At 37.6% G+C, this 22,505-nt stretch overlaps 2 protein-coding genes and 1 non-coding gene across 6 annotated transcripts; 2 read left to right on the top strand and 1 right to left on the bottom strand.

Annotated features, from left to right (window-relative positions):
- Positions 1 to 780: 780 nt before the first annotated feature.
- TRNAG-GCC (transfer RNA glycine (anticodon GCC)) lies at positions 781 to 851 on the bottom strand. Its single transcript has one exon. It is a non-coding gene; the product is annotated as a tRNA-Gly (tRNA).
- Positions 852 to 2,497: 1,646 nt separating this feature from the next.
- Positions 2,498 to 13,600, top strand: LOC104221407 (protein HOMOLOG OF MAMMALIAN LYST-INTERACTING PROTEIN 5-like). 4 transcript variants are annotated; one of them, XR_011401573.1, is made up of 7 exons: positions 2,498 to 2,702; positions 3,688 to 3,788; positions 4,486 to 4,595; positions 5,049 to 5,124; positions 5,292 to 5,432; positions 6,166 to 7,044; positions 7,158 to 7,276. XR_011401573.1 is itself a non-coding variant. In XM_009772471.2 (6 exons), exons 1-6 carry the CDS (start codon positions 2,609 to 2,611, stop codon positions 6,877 to 6,879), a joined length of 1,236 nt encoding a protein of 411 aa, XP_009770773.1. In that variant the 5' UTR covers positions 2,498 to 2,608; the 3' UTR covers positions 6,880 to 7,257. The 4 variants fall into 4 exon arrangements, 3 of the variants coding, with proteins under 3 accessions (XP_009770773.1, XP_009770775.1, XP_009770774.1); XM_009772471.2 differs by having other exon boundaries at positions 6,166 to 7,257; XM_009772473.2 differs by lacking the exons at positions 2,498 to 2,702; positions 3,688 to 3,788; positions 4,486 to 4,595; ... (1 more) ...; positions 5,292 to 5,432; positions 7,158 to 7,276 and adding exons at positions 8,095 to 8,173; positions 8,374 to 13,600 and having other exon boundaries at positions 6,876 to 7,044.
- On the top strand, positions 10,105 to 10,919 carry LOC104221413 (uncharacterized). The gene is made up of 2 exons (XM_070153417.1): positions 10,105 to 10,206; positions 10,281 to 10,919. The coding sequence occupies exons 1-2, from the start codon at positions 10,105 to 10,107 to the stop codon at positions 10,917 to 10,919; spliced, it is 741 nt and encodes a 246-aa protein (XP_070009518.1).
- Positions 13,601 to 22,505: the final 8,905 nt, after the last annotated feature.

Here is a 22,505-nt window from a genome sequence, read left to right on the forward strand (position 1 = left end):
CCTGCAAAGAAGAAGGGTTTCCAATCAATGTAAACTAGAGTAATATGTAACAGATTGGCTGGCGCAATTCTTCTTACTCCAGTGACTAACTACTAGTGGAAAAGTTTTCCTGCAAATTTGACAAAACAAGCATACTATGAACAACTTGTACAATCATAATTATAGCGATTCTGTTGAGGATGAGTTCTTCTTCTTTAAGCCATTGTTTGAGAATGGTGATAGTATTAGAGAATTAATCATAGTGCCTTTCAGTTGTTAGTAGAAGAAGAAGAAAACGAAGGAGGAGAAGGAGGAGGAGAAAGGGGCTGAAGTTGTTTAAAAACTGATTACAGGTTAAAACTTTTAAAAAAAATTGGTATAAGTTAAATAGAGGCGATCAAATAGGGCGCTCCGTGCAATTTTTACTATTTTGACGGCTCTAAGCCTAATTAATCACAAGCCAACTTTATAGTAAAAATTGATATAGGGGAAGGTTGCAGTGTAGCTACAAATGTAGCTTAAAAATTGCTAAGCTTGTAGGTTTGAATCTCATGTGTAACTTGGTTGTTGGTATGCAGTTTACTACTTGAGGAATATTAGAACCCCTAATAAAAGTTAGTAGACTAATAATCCCAAATAATAATTTGAAAAAACAAAATATTAGAACCCCTAATAAAAATTAGTAGACTAAGGAAAAAAGGGAAAGCTCAGATGCGCAAGTTTTCGTCCACAGGACAAAGTGCGGAGACCCAAATCACCGCATGGAGCGCAGACAATATCATCACAGCAAACCCAAAGGGATGCACCAGCCGGGAATCGAACCCGGGTCTGTACCGTGGCAGGGTACTATTCTACCACTAGACCACTGGTGCTTGTTGCTTATAACCTCTCATTATTTTATTTAGTCTATTGGAACTTTAAGCTGCTCTATTCCGATCTTCACTGGTCCGGGACGATCCTCTCCCAAGTATGCCTCTTCTACTCAATCTTCGGCGGAGGTTTTTGATTTCATTCATATTCTAAGAAATTCTAAAGGATGCTTTTATATTATACTGATACTAGAAAAGATTAGATTATTTCCTATTGAGACAACATAAACTCTTCAATGGATTCTCCTTTTGTCAACTAGAATCACCTTTTCCTAATATTTCGTTGTACTATTATTCAAGTGATACATGAATTGCTAAAAAAAATATTTGACCGGAATGAAACAGAAGGTACTTAAAGAGTGACTAACAATTGGAAAATTCAAATCTTCAAAGTTTTTTCTATGCACGCAAATTCAATTATATTAAATAAGGAAACACTAGCACATGCAATTCTATTTGAGAAATTAAAAAGTTTTTTATTTGCCAGCTACTTTTAAATACTTGTTGAATAATTTGAATTATAAAACTTTATGAATAATATAAACATTTCTTATGTATAAGTTTGTAAGTATGTAAAGTTATATTTTAAAAAGATTGATATATCACATCCAAAACTATATCGATTATTCGTATATTTTGACTCTACTACAAGCTCTTGCATAATTTAAGGAGGAGAGTACCATAAGGATTATAGTTGAGTGGTAAGTACTCCTTCATCCTTAATTAGAGGTCTTGGGTTCGAGCCTTGGGTACAGAGCCGCCTTTGTTAGGGAGCGCTTTACCCCCCAATGTAGGACTTCTCCACGCGAATCTGACCTTTGTTAGAGAGAGCTTTACCCCCAATATTTGACTTCCTAGCGCGAAGTTAGATTTAGTCGGATCTTAATGCGGATACTGGACACCAAACACCGGATGGAAAACCAAAAAAAAAATTATGGAGGAAAGTAACTTTACTCCTTAATTAGTTTAATGTAATGCTCCTTTTTATTTTGGAATCATTTGTAAGAAGAATCATTTGTAGTAGATTGTACAGGTGGAAAATAACAAATATCAGGGAAATAAGTGAGTTGCATGTAAGTTAGCCAAAACATTACAATTATATTCAGAGACGGATCTAGAATTTTAATTATATTACTTCAAGATTTCGGTTTTAAGCATTGAAACCCATCACCTTATTTGAGTTGTGGTTTCATAGCTCAATTTTAGTTAATTTTATACTAAAAATTCATGTCTATGAAAAAAATTATGGGTTCACTAGAACCCATAGTTGAACTATTGGATCCGGTCCCGTTATAACAAAAGGTTACAACTCATTCGTCCCAATTTATATGACATTTTTTGGTTGTCGAGATTCAAACTATGTGAACTTTAATCAACATTTTAAAATATAATTTGTCATCGTCTTGACATAAAAAAGATTTACAACTTAGTAATCAGTATAGTTTTTAAATCTTTGAATTTTAAGTTTAAAATATTAAGTTTATCTAATTTAATTTAGCTTTAAAATTAGTCAAACTAATTCTCAAAAAACAGAAATGTAAATTGGGATTTGGGACTAAGGGAATACTTTCATGATAATTAAAAATTGATTTCAGAAAATTCTACGACCGGTATAAAAATGAACAAAAACACAAACCGGCGTCGTTTTAATGAGAGAGCATCGTCAACTTGACGGAGAAGTAAAATTGGGTTCTTTTTTTCAGCAAAACTCCGATCTTCACCAAATATAATTCTCTGGTGTTGGAATTGAATTTGTGACGATGTCTAAGGATAACGAACCAGCAAAGCTCTTATTGCCTTACCTTCAACGTGCTGATGAGTTGCAGAAGCACGAACCCCTTGTTGCCTATTACTGTACGTCTTTTTTGGCATTTTTAAACCCTAATTTCGTTAAATCGGATCAAATTTGGAATTTTATGTGTTCTCTCTTATGTAATATGTATGTTATCTGAGTGTGTTCGCCTAGAGTTGAGCAGAATGATTATAACTAATTTTTAACAGGTATGAGGTGAAATTGTTGAAGTGCGAGCAAACTGGCCTAGACAGTACGATTATTAAAAAAAATTATTATAAAGAGTATTTATATAGTTGATCCAACTAGTTTATGATTGATTGATTGGTTTATAGAACAAACTGATTATAGCGAATTTATAGCATGTACTATGTGGAATAATTGAGGTGCGAGCAATCTGGCCCAGATAGTACTCGTTATACAAAAGAATGAATATAGAAAATTTATATAGTTGAGCCAACTAGTTTGTGATTGATTGATTGGTTCAAACTACCCATGATCGAGGCAGAATGATTATAGAGAATTTAAAGAAGGTACTCATTGGAATAGTTGAGGTATGGACAAACTGTGTTGAGAGAATTTTATATAGTTGACCCAATGTGATTGACTGATTGGTTCAAATTGCCCAAATCGAGTAGAATGATTATAGAGAATTTAAAGCAGGTAATAGGTGTAATAGTTGAGGGGCGGGCAAACTGGGCAGAGACAACTTGTAAAAAGAATGATCATATAGAGAATTTATATAATTGAGCCAACTAGTTTGTGATAGATTGATTGGTTCTAAATTGTATGTTAAGAACTATCAATGCAAAGTTTTTTCAAATAGCAGGTAATGTTTATAAGAAGAAAATTATAGCAAGTATTAGGTGAAATAATTGAGGTGCGCAAACTGACTAGATAACATGGTTATGTGAAAATGATTACAGAGAATTTATATAGCTGAGCCTACTAGTTTGTGACCGAAACGTAGTTGATTGATTGAATATATAAGTGTGTTTGTTGGTTCAAAGTCATATGCTAAGGACTATCTATGCAAATATTATGCAGGTCGATTGTATGCGATGGAACGAGGATTGAAGATTCCTCAAAGTGATCGTACTAAGACCACTGGTGCCCTCCTTGTGTCCCTTATGAAACAGCTTGAAAAGGTTCCTTCTCCTTTTTTTTTAAATTTTTTTTTTCTCTTTGCATTTTTTTCGGCCATAGAACAAACTATTTACTAGTATTGAAATGACATAGGTTCAAATAAAGCAGGATGGGCACAGAGAATTCACGTATCTGATCCCAACTAGTTTGGGATTGAGGTGTAGTTGATTGACTGATATTGATTGTTTCTCTTTTTTTTTTTTGGGGGGGGGGGGGGGTTGAGGGGGAGGGGAAAATCACTTGGGTGTAAGATTAAATGGTTAGAAACTTTTGGCGCATGAGCTATAAAAGGATCATCAAGAAAGAACGCTATGTTTGGAGAATATCTAGCCATATTGGTAAGGAATAGAAATTGAGGAATATTGACATGGATAGCCATTTGCATTTCTTCTTTTAAATTGAACATAGAGATATTATCCTTGATTGCTATATGATAAACAAATTATTTCGCAGGGAGTAGACACCACATTTGGGTAGGATCCTTTGTGATGTAATAGGAATTCTGATATTGTTTTACTTTAACATGTTTTCGCTCAAGGTTGGGGTCGGCCAAATGTTGACCAATCTATTGATCAGGCTAAATTAAAGTAGATCTTTCGTAATGGTTAACATTCTATGAGCTCGTAGCTAGGGAGTTACGTAAGTGTTAATGTTATACATCTTTCTGTTCTCGTGAATCATTTTTCTGTATTTCTACAGGATAAAATGTCGTTGAAATTGGGGCCTGATGATCATTTGCATTTGGAGGGATTTGCCTTGAATGTTTTTGCGAAGGCAGACAAACAAGATCGAGCTGGACGAGCAGACTTGTAAGAGTCACTTAAGCTACACCAAGTGAATTCTGTTTATAATTGCACTTTTCTTAATCAAAATCGATGGTCATAGGCTGGTCCTTTGTATCGGTAGCACTTCGTCCATTGTATGTGGTTTAGGTGTGCTATCCTCATGCCGCATAACATATATAATGAAATGCTTAGTGCTATCTCTTTTTTGGCCTCTTTATTAATATCTTAGCATTTTTACTCTTAGATACCTCAAATTTATTTGCTGGAATTTTGGGACTTCTCCACCCTCCCTCTTTATTTGTTAAAATAATTCGTGGCGACCTTCCGACTTTAGTTATGTTCATAGATTTTTCTGTGCAACATATTGAATATGTCCTACTAATTGAAAAAGCATTTATTCAGCACTTTTATGCTGTGAATGTTGATTGTTATCTGATGACTAGGAAGTTGTTCACATAAACTATCTGGGTTTTACAGGAATACTGCAAAGACGTTTTATGCAGCGAGTATCTTTTTCGAGATCCTTAATCAGTTTGGTGAACTCCAGCCTGATGTGAGTTTCATCATACCATGGCAATTTTGAGTATTCATCCTTTTACATTACAATCACCGTTCTACCAGCATCCTTCTGGCCTCTGAATTTTGTAAATTTGAAAAACAAAACATGTTTTCCTGTGTCCATATAGCCTCTGTTTGTTGACTTCCTTTATTCATCACCAGGTTGAGCAGAAACAGAAGTATGCTGTTTGGAAGGCAGCAGATATAAGGAAAGCTATAAAAGAAGGACGGAAGCCTGTTCCAGGCCCTCCTGGTGGTGAAAGTGATGTTTCGGAGCTGTCCAGTGCACCAACTGGTGAATACGTATGATTCATGCTTACACTATTGCCTGAAACCCTAAAAGGACTCCCATATAAGTCTAACCCAAAATTTCTTGTGTTCATGCCACTAACATAAAGATTTCTGGTTAATTGCTGTGGTATCTCTACTTACCCACTTTTTAGTAAATTGTCATGTTTTCATCTAATTTTTCATATTTTTGAAAAATATATTTAGAAGTATGATCCCACTTTCAGTTTTTGGAAACTTATATTTAAAATAAAATGAGAACTTTATTTAAATATGTAGACCAACGAGTGTGCTACAATTTATAATTTGTTGATTAAGCATAGTGCTATTACTTAAAGTTGTGGGAGGTAATCAGCATACCTTATAAATAGAGGTATATCAGCATGGTGATCCAGTGGCTTTGAGTAACTTTTCCATTTATGAGGAAAGGCCATTTTTATTTATTTATTTTGGGATCAAGTATGAAGAAAAGGCCATGCTTTTAGATAAATCTTAAAAAGGATTACTCTTTAGTTTGTGTCTGTTAAGAATTGTTTTTGTTTGTATTTGTTCCCTCTGTTGAATCGAAATTTGAGATCTTATTTGTAAAATAATTGAGCATAAAATGATCTTTGATTGTGTTTCAGCAGGTCAGGAGCTAAACTTTTACATGCATGATAGATGCCAACAATTAGTTCCTTTCTTACAGCATTAGTGGATTTAATAGTTCTGGGTATCATGGACAAATCTGACTATTTCATTTATGCAGGATGTTGAACCTAGTGGAGCTAATTCAGCCATAAAACCTGCGCCAGAATCAGATTCTTCCCCTCAATTATATGACAATGTACAGTATACTGCAAACAGTCAGTCACCTCCGCCGTCCATCCCTCCACCACCTCCTTCACATACTCCTCCGTCTCATCCTTCATATTCTAGTGGTGATTATCCTTCTAATGAAGATCATTCTTCTCATAATTTCCCGCAACCTCCACCGGCTAGCAGACACGAAAATTCTTCTTACTCTCAGTTGTATCAGCATCAACCTTACTTGCAACAACCCCAATCGCACTTGCCACAGCACTACCCTTCTCAAGACATTCCCTCTTCATATCCCAATTTCCAGTCGTATCCTAGCTTTACAGAGAGCAGCCTACCTGCTGCACCATCACATCAGCCTTCTTACTATCAAGGGTCTGATACTTCCTATTCCACTTTGCCTCCATCTAGCGCGGCTAATTATCCATCAAACAGCCAATACAACTCAAGTGATAGAAATGGGAGTGCAGCGGAGCCTGCAGCTATTCCTACTAAAACATATCAATACGACAGCAGTTACCAACCTCCACCAGATAAGATTGCTGAAGCACACAAGGCTGCAAGGTTTGCTGTCGGGGCTTTGGCATTTGATGATGTTTCTATTGCTGTAGACTACCTCAAAAAATCACTTGAATTGTTGACAAACCCATCGGCTGGTCAATGAAGTGCATCCTGCCACAGCTGGATTGTTTGAGCTCTGTGCTTCTTTTTTGGGTTTGTTCACTCTTACTGTTTTGCGTGTGGAGATGGTTTGATTAACTGTTTGTATCATTGTTCAAACTGAATTACGACGATGTTCACAGATGCATCCTCCGAGTCCCATCATCTTGTAAGTGCTCAAACTTTTTGGTGGAGATTGTTCAGATTTCTTTTTTTATTTTTTTAAATATTTATGTGCAGAGATAAAATTTTCTTCCCCTTTATATCTCGTTTCTAATACAGGAGCCCAAACCATAAGTAACTTTGAAATTGAGGATGTTGGCCCTTCACCTATTGTAAATTTGCAGCCCTTTTTCCTATTTGGAGTATTGAAAATGGATCACTAAGATTTTTGCATTGTACTACTTCTGAAACAAACTTTACGCCTATAGTTTTCCTCTGACTTACGGGATGACATGACCCTAAAATCCCACCGCCCTGCACCTCCTCTTTTCGTTCATTGCTTTTTCAAAAGTCTTATAGTCACACAAATATTATTAGCATGTTTAAAGCTATAAGTTTCAAAAGTTTTCATCATTTCTTCTTAAGCTTGCTTACTGAAACTTTTTCACATAAATTGAAATGAAATAAGTATACAAAACATATATATCTTTGTGGATCATCTACATTTTATTTCGTGCATGTAAATAGATTTCTTGGGTGACCAATGCAGGGAGACATGTCAACTCAGAGCATAAGCTTATTTCAACAGAAAAATAGTCTTACTGTTTGTTCATAGAATCCAGTCAATCTTTTTTCCATACGCAAACAAGTGTATAACTAATAGGGAGGAGCGGCCGACATGTTAGGAGGAAAATTTCGGATGGTTCTAGTTCTTCCGTACATTCCGAATATCTTGCTATAAACTCATTAGTCTAATGCGATCCTGGTTTTTATTATGATGTATAATATAAAAGATTATTATCTTTATCCATATTTATATCTATATCTATATATTATATTTAAACAATGGAGGTTCTTAGCGAAATATCGTTAGTCTATTTAACCGTTTAGAAATAGAGTTCACATTGGACAAAATAATCATTTAAATATATTCACTAATATTTAGGAATAATCATTTAGTTAATTCTCTAATATTTATTTAATTATTTTCTTAATATTTAGGATTTTGATTTTAACTAAAATTTTGGTTAATAATTTTTTGTTTGATTTGAACTAGGTAAGAAGTCCTAATATTTAGGAAAGTTGTAAGAGTTAGAAAGTGAACTCTTTAGATGCTCCCAAGCACGAGTTCCGAGGTGAGCCTAAAAACTCTCCCTGTTGCTCTCCCTTTCCGATGATCTTTCCTTTGGTTACTTAGTTTTTTTATCAATCATGTCTTGGTGATTGGCTCAAAAACTTCGTCTTTTTTTCTCTTTCTTCCTAAATTATGGTTAATAGAATATATTTTATTATTGGTGAGAAATCTTTTGACATACTGAAGTCAAAAATGGTGCAGAGGTTTGGTACGAATGGGTGGAATGCAAGAAGAATTTCATGAGGAAAATGACTCTTAGTCGAAATGTCATGTTGTGGGTTTGCGGTCTTCTTCATACAACATCTGATCGAAAGGGGAATGAACTCAGAAGGTGGAAGTCCATAGACCATGTCTACAATTTCTTCTGTACAAAGAAATACAATGATTTTGGCAAATATATAAGCATTGTAGCAGTACAGGGGGAACACAGAGCTGTCATAATCCTTTCAGAAGCAACATTCAATGTGGGATGGAGAACGCAAAGCTGTCATGATCCTTTCAGAAGCAACATTCAATATGGGATGAAGAGATGTTACTTTAAAGATAGAGAAGTTCATAAATAAGGTGGCTCCAGCTGTGAAAAGCTTTGTCAAACCAACTGTGAAAAGTTTTGTCAAACCAACAGAATACTCTTATATGGAGGCATTTAAAACCGATAAGTGGGAGGCAAAAGGAACCTCGACGCCGTCTGCACAAACCCCTTTTGGTCAACGAGTTACTGTTCAAAGGCCTGAAATTTTTGATAAGGATTTACTAAGCAGATGTTTGGTTGGCAGCTTCAGTGATGCGAAGAAATTGCCCACTCTCTCCGACATCAGGAGATGGGCCACTAATAAATGGAGCAATATCCCTAGCATACAGATGTACGAAATGCATGGCTCAAAATTCTTGTTCGAGTTTCCGTCAAGAAAAATGGCAGACCATATCAAAATGAGGGAATGGAGATGGAGGAACAAATTGTTGATGCTTGAATGGTGGTCGCCTACAGTAGGTTGCTACCCGGCTGATGCAAAGCTGGACTGGGTTTGGGTGAGATTACTGGGGATTCCTCTTCATCTTTGGTCCCAGAAAATCTTCAAGCTAATTGGGGATAGATGTGGGGGATGGATTGAAACAGAGGAGGAAACTTCTATTAGGAATCATTTAAAATGGGCTCGAATCAAAGTGAAGGGCCCATTCGACAGAATCCCAAGAGTCATAGAGATGGAGAAAAATGGCATAATTTTCTCTGTGCCGACCTGGTGTGAATCGCAGGCGACATGGTGCAGTGTTGATAGTACATCAGAGAAATTTGAAATTTCTAGGGGTCCTAACCCTAGAAATACAACTATGGGTCTGGAAAGTAAGATACACGTGGCTCAAGAGTCATGTGACATTGAGGTGGGGCCTTCTTTTAAAAAAGGTTCACATGCTATTGCTGAGTCATCTAATGGGCCTAGTAAAATTCAAAGTCCCCCTATTTCTTTCACTAAGCCCATCCCCACTTTTACTAAAAGCCCAAATCTAGGAATAAAAAACAGATTCTCAGTTCTCTACCCATGGGACAGACCCGACCCAATGTTGGAAGAACTCTATGCAATTCATAACTCAATGGACATTGTTGTATTAGAAGACCTATCTGAAACAGAAGACCCACCACGTCTCTTAGATGCAATAGAGAATTTGGCTTTGCATGGTGGATTCGAAGAAGAAGGCCAAGCTTTAGGGGGTGGCGAAATCATTCCCTTCTCTTCTCTACCCAAGAATTCCGTACAATTGTCAGAATATGAAGATAAAGATGCATGGTTTGTTGATGAAGCAAAACCCTTGGACTCTCAATTTCTAGAGGCGGAGATGGAAGCTTCCTTATGGGTGCACAAAAATGTTTTGAAGATGAGCAAAGCATACGGAGTGAACTTCTAGGGGTGCGAGGGAGAAGCTCTGTCCCTCTTCATGAAAATCGATAAGCGCAAATTAGAGATAAGAGAAGAAACTGCTTTAAAGATAGTGTCGACTCCAAAAAAGAAGAAGGGGAGCATGGAAGTTCAGAATCTGGTGTTCAATATGAACTTCCCAGAGTCCAGTTCAAGAAGCAGGGGGAAATCTACCTTCAATTGTTATCAATAAAGGTAAAAATTATTTCTTGGAATGTGAGGGGATTGAACAGAAGGGATAAAAGATCTATTGTCAACTCTCTATTTGAGAGTTGGAAGGCAGATATTTACTGCTTACAAGAATCGAAATTGGAAGGAGATGTGCAGAGTTTTGTGAAACAAATTTGGGGGTTCAGATGGGTCATATTTGGTTGTCTGGAAGCTAGTGGTAGTAGAGGGGGTATCTTGGTTCTTTGGGACAGTAGATCCTGGAAAGGGGAGGTGATTAATGTAGGTAGCTATTCTATCACTGTTAAGTTTGATGCTCAGGCCTATAATTTCTCTTGGCACTTGATTGGAGTTTACGCTCCGCACTGTAGACCTGAAAGAAGGAATGTGTGGTGGGAAGTTGCTGCTTCCAGGAGATCTTTTGACGGTCCATGGGTTGTTTGCGGAGATTTCAATGTCACTAGGTTTATGGAGGAAAGAAGGGACATCAGCATCATATCAAGAGCCATGACTGAGTTCTCCAATTTCATTGAGAACCTTGAGCTCCTCGACCCTCCGCTTTTAGGGGGAGTGTTTACATGGACCAGGAGCAACAATTCTCATATTGCTTCTAGATTGGACAGATTTTTGTTCTCCTTTGATTGGGATGAGAGTTTAGGAACATAAGGCAATCAGTGCTTCCCAAACCTGTCTCTGACCACACCCCCATTTTGCTTAATTGCGGTGTCTGGGAGACCTCTAAATCTTATTTTAAGTTTCAGAATTGGTGGTTGGGAGTCGAGGGCTTTAAGGATATGGTTTCGTTGTGGTGGTCTTCCTTCAATGCCCAGGGGAGACCCGACTTTATTCTCGCTCAGAAACTCAAGCTCTTAAAAGGCAAATTAAGAGGTTGGAGCTTAACTCAAGGAGGAAACCTGTCAGCTATGAAATCTGATTGTCTTAATAACATCCTGGTACTACAAATTGCCCAGGAGACTAGGGATCTTACTGATGGCAAGCCTTACTATGGACCTAGAAGAAATTGCAAAGAACGGGGAGTTATCCTAGAGACAAAAATCAAGAGTACAATGGTTGAAACAAGGGGAAAGAAACACAAAGTTATTCCACAAGGTGGCAAATGCTAATAGAAGGTTCAATGCAATCGATAGACTCACCATTAATGGGGTTCAAGTTGAGGATTTAACTGCAATCAAAAGTGAGATCCTTGATAACCCTCGGGGGTTGGCCTGGTGGCAATTGACTTGAGCCTTGGGGTTTGCTCCCTTTCAATGTCTCAAGTTCGAAACCCACTGGGTGCAAACAATTTCTGAGGGCCATCGGACTGAGTAAAACCTGAATTAACCGTGGTGCACTTGCGGGAAACTCCTTGCCGAGGGCCTGTGCACCCCCGGGATTAGTCGGGGCTCGAAGAGACTCGGACACCCGGTGCAAATAAAAGAAGAAGAAGTGAGATCCTTGATTTTTACCTGCATCTGTATAGCGAGTCCGAATCATGGAGGCCTAAGTTCAACTATAGTCAATCCCCTCAACTAAATAACTCAGAAGTGGAGGGCCTAGAGCGGGATTTTGACGAGCAAGAAATTTTGGATGGGCTTAAAGCATGTGCAGCTGACAAAGCTCCTGGACCTGACGGATACACCATGGGTTTTTTCTTACACTGTTGGGATGTCCTAAAAGAAGATCTGGTGAATACTTTTTAGAATTTTCACTCACAAGAATATTTTGAGAAAAGTTTCAATGCTACCTACATAGCTTTGACTCCTAAGAAGGTTGGTGCAGCTGAGCTGAAGGATTTTAGACCTATTAGTCTGATTGGCAGTGTCTACAAGATCATTTCTAAGGTGCTGACTGAAAGACTGAAGAAGGTGGTCTAGAAACTTGTGGACTCCCAACAGATGGCCTTCATCAAAGGCAAGCAAATCATGGATGCAACTTTAATAGATAATAAATGTGTTGACTCCATAATTAGGGGGAAAGATCCAGGGGTGCCGTGCAAACTTGACATTGAAAAAACTTTTGATCACGTGAACTGGAATTACCTTATCAAACTTTTGAAAGATATGGATTTCGGCTGCAAATGGATTAAGTGGATTCACTTCTGCATTAGTAATGTTAGGTTCTCCATTCTTGTGAATGGCACTCTAGAGAGGTTCTTTCCATCTCAAAGAGGATTAAGGCAAGGAGATCCACTCTCACCTTTCCTTTTCATTATTGCCATGGAAGGTTTGAATAGCATGATCAAGAAAGCCAATCTTGAAGGCTGGCTGAGAGGCTTCAAGGTGCTCAACAATGACATAAGTAATCTAGAATTTACTCACTTACTATATGCTAATGATTCACTGGTTGTCTGTGATGCCAAAATAGAGCAAATTACACACTTGAGGTTGATTCTGACTGTGTTTGAAGCTATGTCAGGTTTACATGTAAATTGGAGAAAATCCCTTTTGTTCACTATGAACGAGGTTCCAAACATTCAAAGACTAGTAGGCTCTTTGGGCTGTGAGGTGGGAACTCTACCTACTGCATATATGGGGTTACCTCTAGGGGCTAAAAATAAGTCTCAACAGATATGGAATGGAATTGTGGAAAGATGTGAAAAGAAACTATCTAATTGGAAAAACAATTACTTGTCCCTGGGAGGTAGGGTTGTCCTGGTTAATAGTGTTCTAAATGCCCTTCCCACCTACATGATGTCTCTCTTTCCCATGCCAGTCAAGGTTGAGAAGAGAAATCGACGCTCTGAGGAGGAACTTCATATGGCAAGGAAACAAGGAGACAATTTGGAAGGAACTACGACCTCTGGCATTGGAAACATATTTGGTAGGCAAAAGTTCCCCTAAAGGTGACATTTTTTTGCTGGTCAGCAGTCAAACAACCTGTTCTAACTCATGAAAATTTGATGAAGAGAGGAATACAACTATGCTCAAGATGTTTTTTGTACGGCAATGAGAATGAGACAATCAGTCATTTGTTCATTCACTGCCAGGTGACTAGCAGATTGTGGCAGTTGTTCATGAGCATGAAAGGCCTAAGCTGGACAATGCCTAGGAGAACTGATGAGATGATGGCAAGCTGGAATGGCTCCGGGATAATCACATGCCAAAAGAAGTGGTGGAACATTGTCCCAACATGTATTTGGTGGACCATTTGGAAGGAAAGAAACTCTAGATGTTTTGAAGATGTGGCAAGCCACGAACAAAGGATTAAGATGAATTGTATATTTTTGTTTTATTTTTGGTGTAAAGAAGCACTTGTACAAGATGCAGAATCTCTAGTAGATCTCATAGGCTCCCTGTAGCTGTTACAAGATTGGTTTTTTGTCTATTTTGGGTCTTGTAACCTGTTACTCCTTAGCACAATCTTTGTGCTAGGGACTAATTTTATCAATATATTAGAATCTGTTACCTTTTTTTAAAAAAGAAGTCCTAATATTTAGAAATCTGAAATCAGTAAAATCGGAAAATTTCCTGAATTCCTATTGTATGGCCCTAAAATGCCAAGAAACAAGAAACGATCATGGTGCAGTAATGACTATTGCTCATTTAGTCGTTTGTGAAGGGCCGTCAAAATTTTAGGTGTTTTGGAGCTAGTTGCCCGAATTCATACAAATGACGTGGATTATAGCACACGAAAATCTGAGAATCTTCTGAATTCATGTTTATGGCCCTAAACGCCAAAAAACTAGAAATGATTATGGCAAAACGATGACTATTATTCATTAGGTCGTTTTTATGGGCTTTCAAATTTTTAGGAGATTCAGGGCCGGTCGACCGAATTTAAGAAGATGGCGTGGATTATAGCACAGATTCTCTGGGAATCGTCCAAAATTCTTGTTTTATGGTCCTAAAACACCAAAAATGAGGAATGACCATAGATTATTGTTCATTAGGTTATTTTTTTTTATTTATGAAATAATTGATTTCATTGCTAGCATCAAGAAGATGCATAATAGTTACAAAAGAGTTATAGCAAAAAAGGAATAATGCTAGCTCAAATACAAATGTCAATATTAAGGAGCTAACAAAATTCAAATAACTATCAGGGGAATCTATGGGGGATAAATATAGCCAAGTGAATAAAAACATAATACAATTAGCTTTGAGAGATTGGAAAGTAGTTGATAGTCCATCAAAACATATGCTATTCCTTTCCTTCCAAATACTCCAAAAGATAGCAGCAAACAGACTTTCTTGATGGTGCTGTCAACTTTCCTCCAACTCTCAAAATCTACCCTGATGTTACGTGGCATGACCCATCTAAGTCCAAAAAGAGAAATAAACATATTTCAGAGATTTGCTGCAACTGCAGTGTAGGAAGAGGTGGTTATGTGATTCTGCCTCCCTCTAGCACATGTAGCATCTATTGACAATTTGAAAATTTCTTCTGACTAAGTTGTCCTGTGTTTGACATGATCCATGGAGTGCCTTCCAGTTGACACACACAACTTTAGGTGGCAGCTTAACTTTCCATATTAGCTTCCAAGGCCAGTGGTCGGTGATTGCATTTTGAGCTTCTGATAACTTGTAGGCTGCTTTCACGGAATATCTTCCTGCATGTTCATTTCCCCTTCTAAACTGGTCTGGTACTAGGTTGTTACTGGAGTAGCCATTCAGTGTGTCTAGTAGCTTGACTAGCTCTTCAAATTCCCAGTCTTGCTAGTTCCTTCTGCATAGTATGTTTTAGGTGTCACCCTCCCTATGCTGCAAGATTGTTGAATCTGGATCTCTGGCTATCTGAATTATTGCAGGGTAGTCATTCACCAAAGTAGTGCTTCCTAACCACCTGTCCTTCTAAAACTTGATATGTTGACCATTCCCTACTATAAAGTGTTTGTTCACTGAGAATTCTTCCCATAGCTTACAAATGTTCTTCCAGACTCCAACTCCATGGGAAGCTCTTGATAATTTAGTGCACCAATGATTCAGGACTCCATGTTTGGCGCTGACAACTTCCTTCCAAAGACATTGCTCTTCATATGTGTACCTCTATAGCCATTTCATTAGCATATGTTACGAAGGGCTAAGTTTTTTATGCCTAATCCGCCTTGGTGCTTTGGCAATTGAACCTTAGACCACTTAACCATATGAAATTTGTGATCGTTGTTCTCTTCCCACAGAAACTTCCTTCTAATATTGTCAAGTTGTTTCAGTACCCTACTACTCATTGGATATAGTGACATATAGTAAGTGAGGATGCTATCAAGGACACTATTAATCAGGGTCAATCTTCCACCCATTGATACATACTGCAACTGCCATGAGGCTAGCCTTTTTTCAAACATTTCATCTACTCCATTCCATATAGCTTCTGATTTAAATTTGCCCCTCGTGGAAGCCCCAAATAGATAGTTGGGAAAGTCCTTATGCTATAGCCCCGTATTCTTACCAATTCCTCTAGGTTATGCACCTCATTTACGAGGTAAATCGCACTCTCGAGCATGTTGATAAGCAAACCTGAAAGAGCTTCAAATAAGGAGAGTTAGGTTTAAATAGAGCACCTAATTTCTGTCTGCCCCACAGAAAATCAGTGTGTCATCTGCATAGAGCAAATGTGCGATGTTTATTGAATTGTTTCTCCACACATCAAAGCCACTACATCTGATTAGCCTTGTCCAACATTCTACTTAATCCTTCCATTGCTAGGATGAATAAGAATCGAGATAAGGGGTCTCCCTGCCTCAAGCCCCTTTGTGGAGAGAAAAAACCAACTGGACTTCTGTTGATCAAGATAGAGTATTTCACAGTGGACATGTTAGATTTAATCCATTTGATCCACCTTTCTCCAAATCTCATCTGCCTGAGAATAGAGATGAGATAAGACCAATTTAGTTGGTCAAAAGCTTTCTTTATGTCCAGCTTGCATAAGATGCCTGTTCCCCTTGCTTCAGTTGCTGGTCAAGAACCTCATTTGGTATCAGTGAGGCATCTATAATCTACCTTCCCTTAATGAAGGCATTTTGTTGATTTGAGACCAATTTTCCCACAACTTTCTTCAATCTTTCTGCCAATACCTTAGCTATGATCTTATATACACTACCAATGAGGCTAATTGGTTTGTAATCTCTAAGCTCTAATTTTCTTGGGAATCAATGCAACGAGGGAAGCATTGCATGATCTAACCATCCAACGTTGTTGATGGTAATGACTCATAGCTGCAAGAATGTCATGCTTGATGAACTCCCATGACTGTTGGTAGAAGGCCATTGTATATCCATCAGGTCCAGATGGTTTGTATGGAGCCCTTGACTGTATAGCTGCTAACACCTTGTCTTCACCAAAGGGAGCTTCCAGATCACTCATCTCTTTATCTGTGATGGATGCTATGCCTTCAAAATTGGTAGAAGACCTCCAATTTTCTTGCTCAGTGTATATCTTTTCATAGAATTCCAGTGTTTCCATCTTTATCAGCTCTTTTTCCTCTATGATTTCATCACCAAGGCCCGCAAAATTTTAGGAGATTTGGGGCCGGCCGCCCGAATTCATGCAGATATGTGGGACTATAGCATACAAAAATCTGGGAATCATCATGAATTTCTGTTTTATGGCCCTAAAATTTCAAAATACGAGGAACGACCATGGCAATGTGATGAATATTTTTCATTAGGTTGTTTTTGATGGGCTCGCAAAATTTTAGGAATTTTGGGGCCGTTCGCCCGAATTCATGTTGATAGCGTGGAGTATAACACACAAAAATCAAGGAATCATCCCGAATTCCTATTTTATTGCCCTAAAATGCTAAAAAAGAAGAATGGTCATGGCGAAGTGATGACTATTCTTCATTAGGTAATTTTTATAGGCCTACAAAATTTTAAGAGATTTGGGGTCAGTCGCCCGAATACATGAAAATGGCGTGGGCTATAACAAAAGAAAATCTGGGAATTGTTCTGAATTCCTGTATTATAGCCCTATAACGCCAAAAAATAAGGAATATACATAGCGAAGTGACGACTATTGTTCAATAGGTCGTTTTGGATGTGCTCGCAAAATTTTAGGAGATTCAGGGCCGGTCACCCGAATTCATTCAAAATGCATGGACTATAGCACACGAAAATGTGGGAATTGTCCTGACTTTCTATTTTATGGCCCAAAAACGCCAAAACATAAGGAACAGTAATGACAAAGCGATGTCTATTGTTCATTAGCCATTTTGGATGGGCCCACAAAATTTAAGGAGATTCGAGGCCGGTGAAGCGATGACTAAAATTTTAATCATCCAAAATTTTTATTTTACGGCTCTAAAACGCCAAAAAATGAGGAACGAACATGGTGAAGCGATGACTATTTTTCTTTAGATCATTTTTATGGGGATCCGCCAAATTTTCGGAGTTTGGGGCCGATTTTTCGAATTCATGCAAATGTCGTGGACTATAACTCACGAAATTCTAGGAATCATCCCAAATTCTCGTTTTATGGCTCTAAAACGCCAAAAAATGAGGAACAATCATTGTGAAGCGATGATTATTGTTCACTAGGTTATTTTTTATGGGCATGCAAAATTTTAAGAGATTCAGGGCCAGTCGTGCGAATCCATGCAGATGGCGTGGATTATAGCACATGAAAATCTGGGAATCATCCTAAATTTATGTTTTATGGTCCTAAAATGTCAAAAAACGAGGAACGACCATGGTGAATCGATGAATATTGTTCGTTAGGACATTTTTGATGGGCTCGCAAAATTTTAGGAGTTTCGAGGCCGGTCGCCCAAATTCGTGCAGATGGTGAGGACTATAACACACAAAAATCAAGGAATCGTCTTGAATTCCTATTATATTGCCCTAAAATTGCCAAAAAATGAGCAACGATCATGGCGAAGTGATGATTATTGTTTATTAGGTCATTTTTATGGGCCACAAAATTTTAGGAGATTCGGGGCTGCTCGCCTGAATACATGCAGATGGCCTAGACTATAGTATATGAAAATCTGAGAATCGTCCTAAGTTCCTGTTTTATGGCCCTAAATGCCAAAAATTAAGGAACGATCATGGTGAAGCGATGACTATTGTTTATAAGATTGTTTTTGATAGATTCATAAAATTTTAGGAGAGTCGGGGCATGTCGCCCGAATTCATGAAGATGTCGTAGAATATAACACATGAGAATCTGGGAATCGTCTTGTCTCTACTCCCTCGGGGTAGAGGTAAGGTCTGCGTACATACTACCCTCCCCAGACCCTAGTAGTGAGATTTTACTAGGTCGTTGTTGTTGTTGTTGTTGTAATGTGGGAATCGTCTTGAATTCTTATATTATAGCTCTATTACGCCAAAAAATGAGGAATGGTCGTGACGAAATAATGACTATTGTCCATTAGGTAATTATTTATGGGCCCGCAAAATTTAGGAGATTCGGGGCCGGTCACCCGAATTTATGCAGATGGCACAGACTATAGTACATGAAAATATGGGAATCGTCCTGAATTCCTATTTTATAGCCCTATAACGCCAAAAATAAGAAATATTCATGGCGAATGATGTTTAGATGGGCCCGCAAAATTTTCAGAGATTCAAGGCCGGTTGCCCGAATTCATGCAGATGTTGTGGTCTATAACACATGAAAATTTGGGAATTGTCCTGAATTTCTGTTTTATGGCCCTAAAACACCAAAAAACATGGAGCGGTCATGACAAAGCAATGTATATTGTTCATTAGCCATTTTTGATGGGCCCAAAAAATTTAAGGAGATTCGAGGTCGGTCGTCCGAATTTATGCAGAAGGTGTGGATTACCGTACACAAAAATCTGAAACTCGTCCCAAATTTTATTTTATGGCCTTAAAATGCCAAAAGTGAGGAACGATCACGAGGAAGCGATGACTACTGTTCATTAGGTCATTTTTATGAGCCTGCCAAACTTTAGGAGATTCATGGTCGGTCATCAGAATTTCATGCAGATGGCATGTGCATGATAATTTGAAAATATTCAGGAATTCCTATTTTATGGCACTAAAACGCCAAAAACGATGAATGATTATGGCGAAGTGATGAATATTGTTTATTAGGTCATTTGGATGGGCCCGCAAAATTTTAGGAGATTCAGGATTGGTCGCCTGATTTCATGCAGATGACCACACAAAAATCTGGGGATCGTCCTAAATTCCTATGTTATGCCCCTAAAATGCAAAAAAAAGGAATGACCATGACGAAGAGATGACTATTGCTCATTAGCTGCTTTTGATGAGCCCGCAAACTTTTAGGAGATTCGGGGCCGGTCTCCGAAATTTATGCAGATGGCGTGGACTATAGCACACTCTGAATTCCTTTTTATGGCCCTAAAATGCCAACACACGAGGAATGGTCATGGCAAAGCGATGACTATTGTTCATTTGGTCGTTTTGGATGGGTTCGCAAAATTTTGGGAGATTCAAAGTCGGTCGCCCAAATTCATGCAGATGGCGTGAATTATTGATGAGCACAAAACATAATACGAAATTGATGCTCGCTAGCCAAAGATAGTATAGTTTAAATGCCGTCTCCACAGGGATTGGATTTAAATAATGTTCAAGTAATTTTTGGTGTAACACTATTCAGGATGATTAACACTTTGATTGGAATGATTATGAACTAAAAATTAATTATTAAAACTAAAGCAATTGATAATTGATCACATGAAGACAAGAGTTGAGCAACACCAAAATAATCATTGAGAGAAATAAAGGTCGTGATAGGATAGGTATAGGATAGCTATTCAGATCTAACTCTAGTTCAATTCACTCTAATGTTCTAATGATTCTCACTAATTCACATTGACTAATTCAATCATATAGCCAATATTCCTCTCTCGGTTAAATCTGAATTCTACGAGGTGAACTAATATAAAGCACTGTAAAGGTATGCAAGAATACGTTAATAGACTAGTCTTTAGAAAAACGTCTCTCGTATATTCTTCTCACTTGATTTAATCAATAATTTAACGAGCACTTTCTATTATGTAAAAGAATCACTAAATTAAACCGAACAAAATAATGCAAAGATAATCACCTTAATATTCCTCTTTCGATTAAATACTTCGGTGAACAAAATTACAATCAATTTAAAGCCCCAGAAATAAATTCATGAGAAATAACCAGAGTTAAAATCAACAAATATCAAGTAAATACCATATCCGTCAAATCCTAAAGTAAACTACTCCATAATCATGGAGAAAGTTATCACAAATAGAGTTGAAGAATAAGAAAACATGAATCAGTCCAAACTCGAAAACATGAATTCAATCCAAACTCGAGTGTTGAGTTGAGGAAAGAACGATGAATCCTTGCGCTTTGTGTCTTCATTGCTCTTCCAATCTTCCGTAGGCCAAAAGTCCTTTCAAAAATGTGTTTTTGGTGTATTTATACCACGTAGAAGCGGGTCCGGACGGAACTATCCTTTCCAAGCCGAAACAGAAAAACACTCTAAGAAAATTGTACAGGCGCGACGCATGGGAAAGTTCAGTGAGCAGATTTTTTTCACTCTTCAGGAATTTTGCACTAGCACCTTGTGCCCCGCGGCGCGATAGTACATTTTTCTCAGTGTAACCTTTTTCTCATTTTTTGACATCCATACTTGGTCCTCGACACCCAAGCGTGATCCCGATTTACTTTCTTGGACTTCTACTTATACTTCAAAGCTCCAACTTGTTCGATTTAGCTCTAAATTATCCGTTTAACTCGAAATTATTTCCTGCCAGGTATAAAACACGTAATAAGTGTAATTTATTATCATTTAAGCTCAAACAAACGTAAAGTGCAGTAATTAGAGTGCAAAATACGACTAATATACGAGTTTCTAGCCTATCATCAACACCCCACACTTATTTTAGCCTAGAAACTCGTATTTTAGTTGTATTTTGCACTAAGTAAAATTTCTAGGCTAAATATTAGTCGCGAGCAATCAAACTACACTTCACATAGAGACAACCTTCTCATCGAACAACCTCCCGAACTCATCATGCGAAGAATATTTATAGCATATTAAGTACAATACCGTAATATCCTAGCCTCAAGACTCAACTCACCGGCACTACGTATTTTTCAATAGTCCGCTCACTTACTCTAACACATATGTCAAAGAATTTACCTTTCCTTTGCAAACCATGCGCCCTCACACCAAAAATATAGAGTAGTTCCACACGCAATAAAATTTAAGAACAAATAGGAACTCAAAATAGAAAGAGTTCACTCAGTCTCAGAATAAAATTTATGTGCCATAGAAGACGTGTCATGGGCTTGCTCATAATTTAATACTCTACTAGTTCGAGCTCAGTCAATCAAAGATCAAGTAGGACTTTATTTTGGTTGTAATATAGGCTGCAGGATGGGTAATTTGAATATAGTGACTACACCTCTCTGAGTGCTTTAATTTATATTTTTAACAATTCAAACCCCACACTTGTGTTGAACCAAGCCCTAACCTTCATAAAATAACACCAAACTCTAAATTTCTTTAAGCACAAATAATATGAGAACTACCACTAGCAAGGAATCAATTTTTTCTTTCTAATACATACACAACATTTTTTTTCTTTTCAAGGTTCTATTTTTTTTCCTCAAGCAAATTCACTTTTTTTTTTTAAAATTCCTTGCACACAACTTTCACAATGTTTCAAATATTGCACCTTTCTTCATTTTTTTAGTTCCACTCAAAACACCAATCATACTTCGACATAGCTTTTAACAAGCTCATAATAATTTCCAGTACTCGAGAGAGGTAAAAGGTTCAAATAGATAGTCAATTCGAACAAAAGGGCCAGCTTGTAGTGTGGTTGCCAAAGAAAGAGGATTACAGACTCAAAGGGGATAACTAAAATACACATCAATTTTGGTGGATCAAAGGCATATATCTGGCTCAACAAAGAAATGCCTATATCACTTTCTAGACTGAATAAGACTATTATTTCGTTATGCAAATACACCAGGCAAGATCTAGATATCATCTAGCATGCATAGAATATCAACAAACCTTACTCACACATTGACACATAACTCATATAGGATTGGATCTATCCCGACTCTTAGTCAAAGCAGTTAAGTAAAGTCGAGATCAAACAAATTAATGTACTTATACACGAATCATGAACTGAGCATAGGCGTCACGAATAAGGTACTCACCACTATCAAGGCACAATAAATTCAAGAAACGTTATCTGCAAATAGCACAACGACACACAATTCTCTTTATTTCTACCAAAAGTAAAACTAACTACACATGGTTCAAGCAAAAACTCTTGAAAAAGGACCGGGCATAAAGAAAAATCAAGGGGGAATTTTTACACAACCTAAAA

The sequence above is a fragment of the Nicotiana sylvestris genome, chromosome 8 (genome assembly GCF_000393655.2).
Source record: "Nicotiana sylvestris chromosome 8, ASM39365v2, whole genome shotgun sequence".
Lineage (NCBI taxonomy): Eukaryota > Viridiplantae > Streptophyta > Magnoliopsida > Solanales > Solanaceae > Nicotiana > Nicotiana sylvestris.

What these genes read in the sequence shown, in the direction of transcription:
- LOC104221407 (XM_009772473.2), top strand. Translation starts at nt 8,809, where the DNA reads ATGGAGGCATTTAAAACCGATAAGTGGGAGGCAAAAGGAACCTCGACG.
- LOC104221413 (XM_070153417.1), top strand. Translation starts at nt 10,105, where the DNA reads ATGAAAATCGATAAGCGCAAATTAGAGATAAGAGAAGAAACTGCTTTA. An exon ending in GCATGGAAGTTCAGAATCTG is followed by an intron (nt 10,207 to 10,280) that starts GTGTTCAATATG and finishes TTATCAATAAAG; the next exon opens with GTAAAAATTATTTCTTGGAA.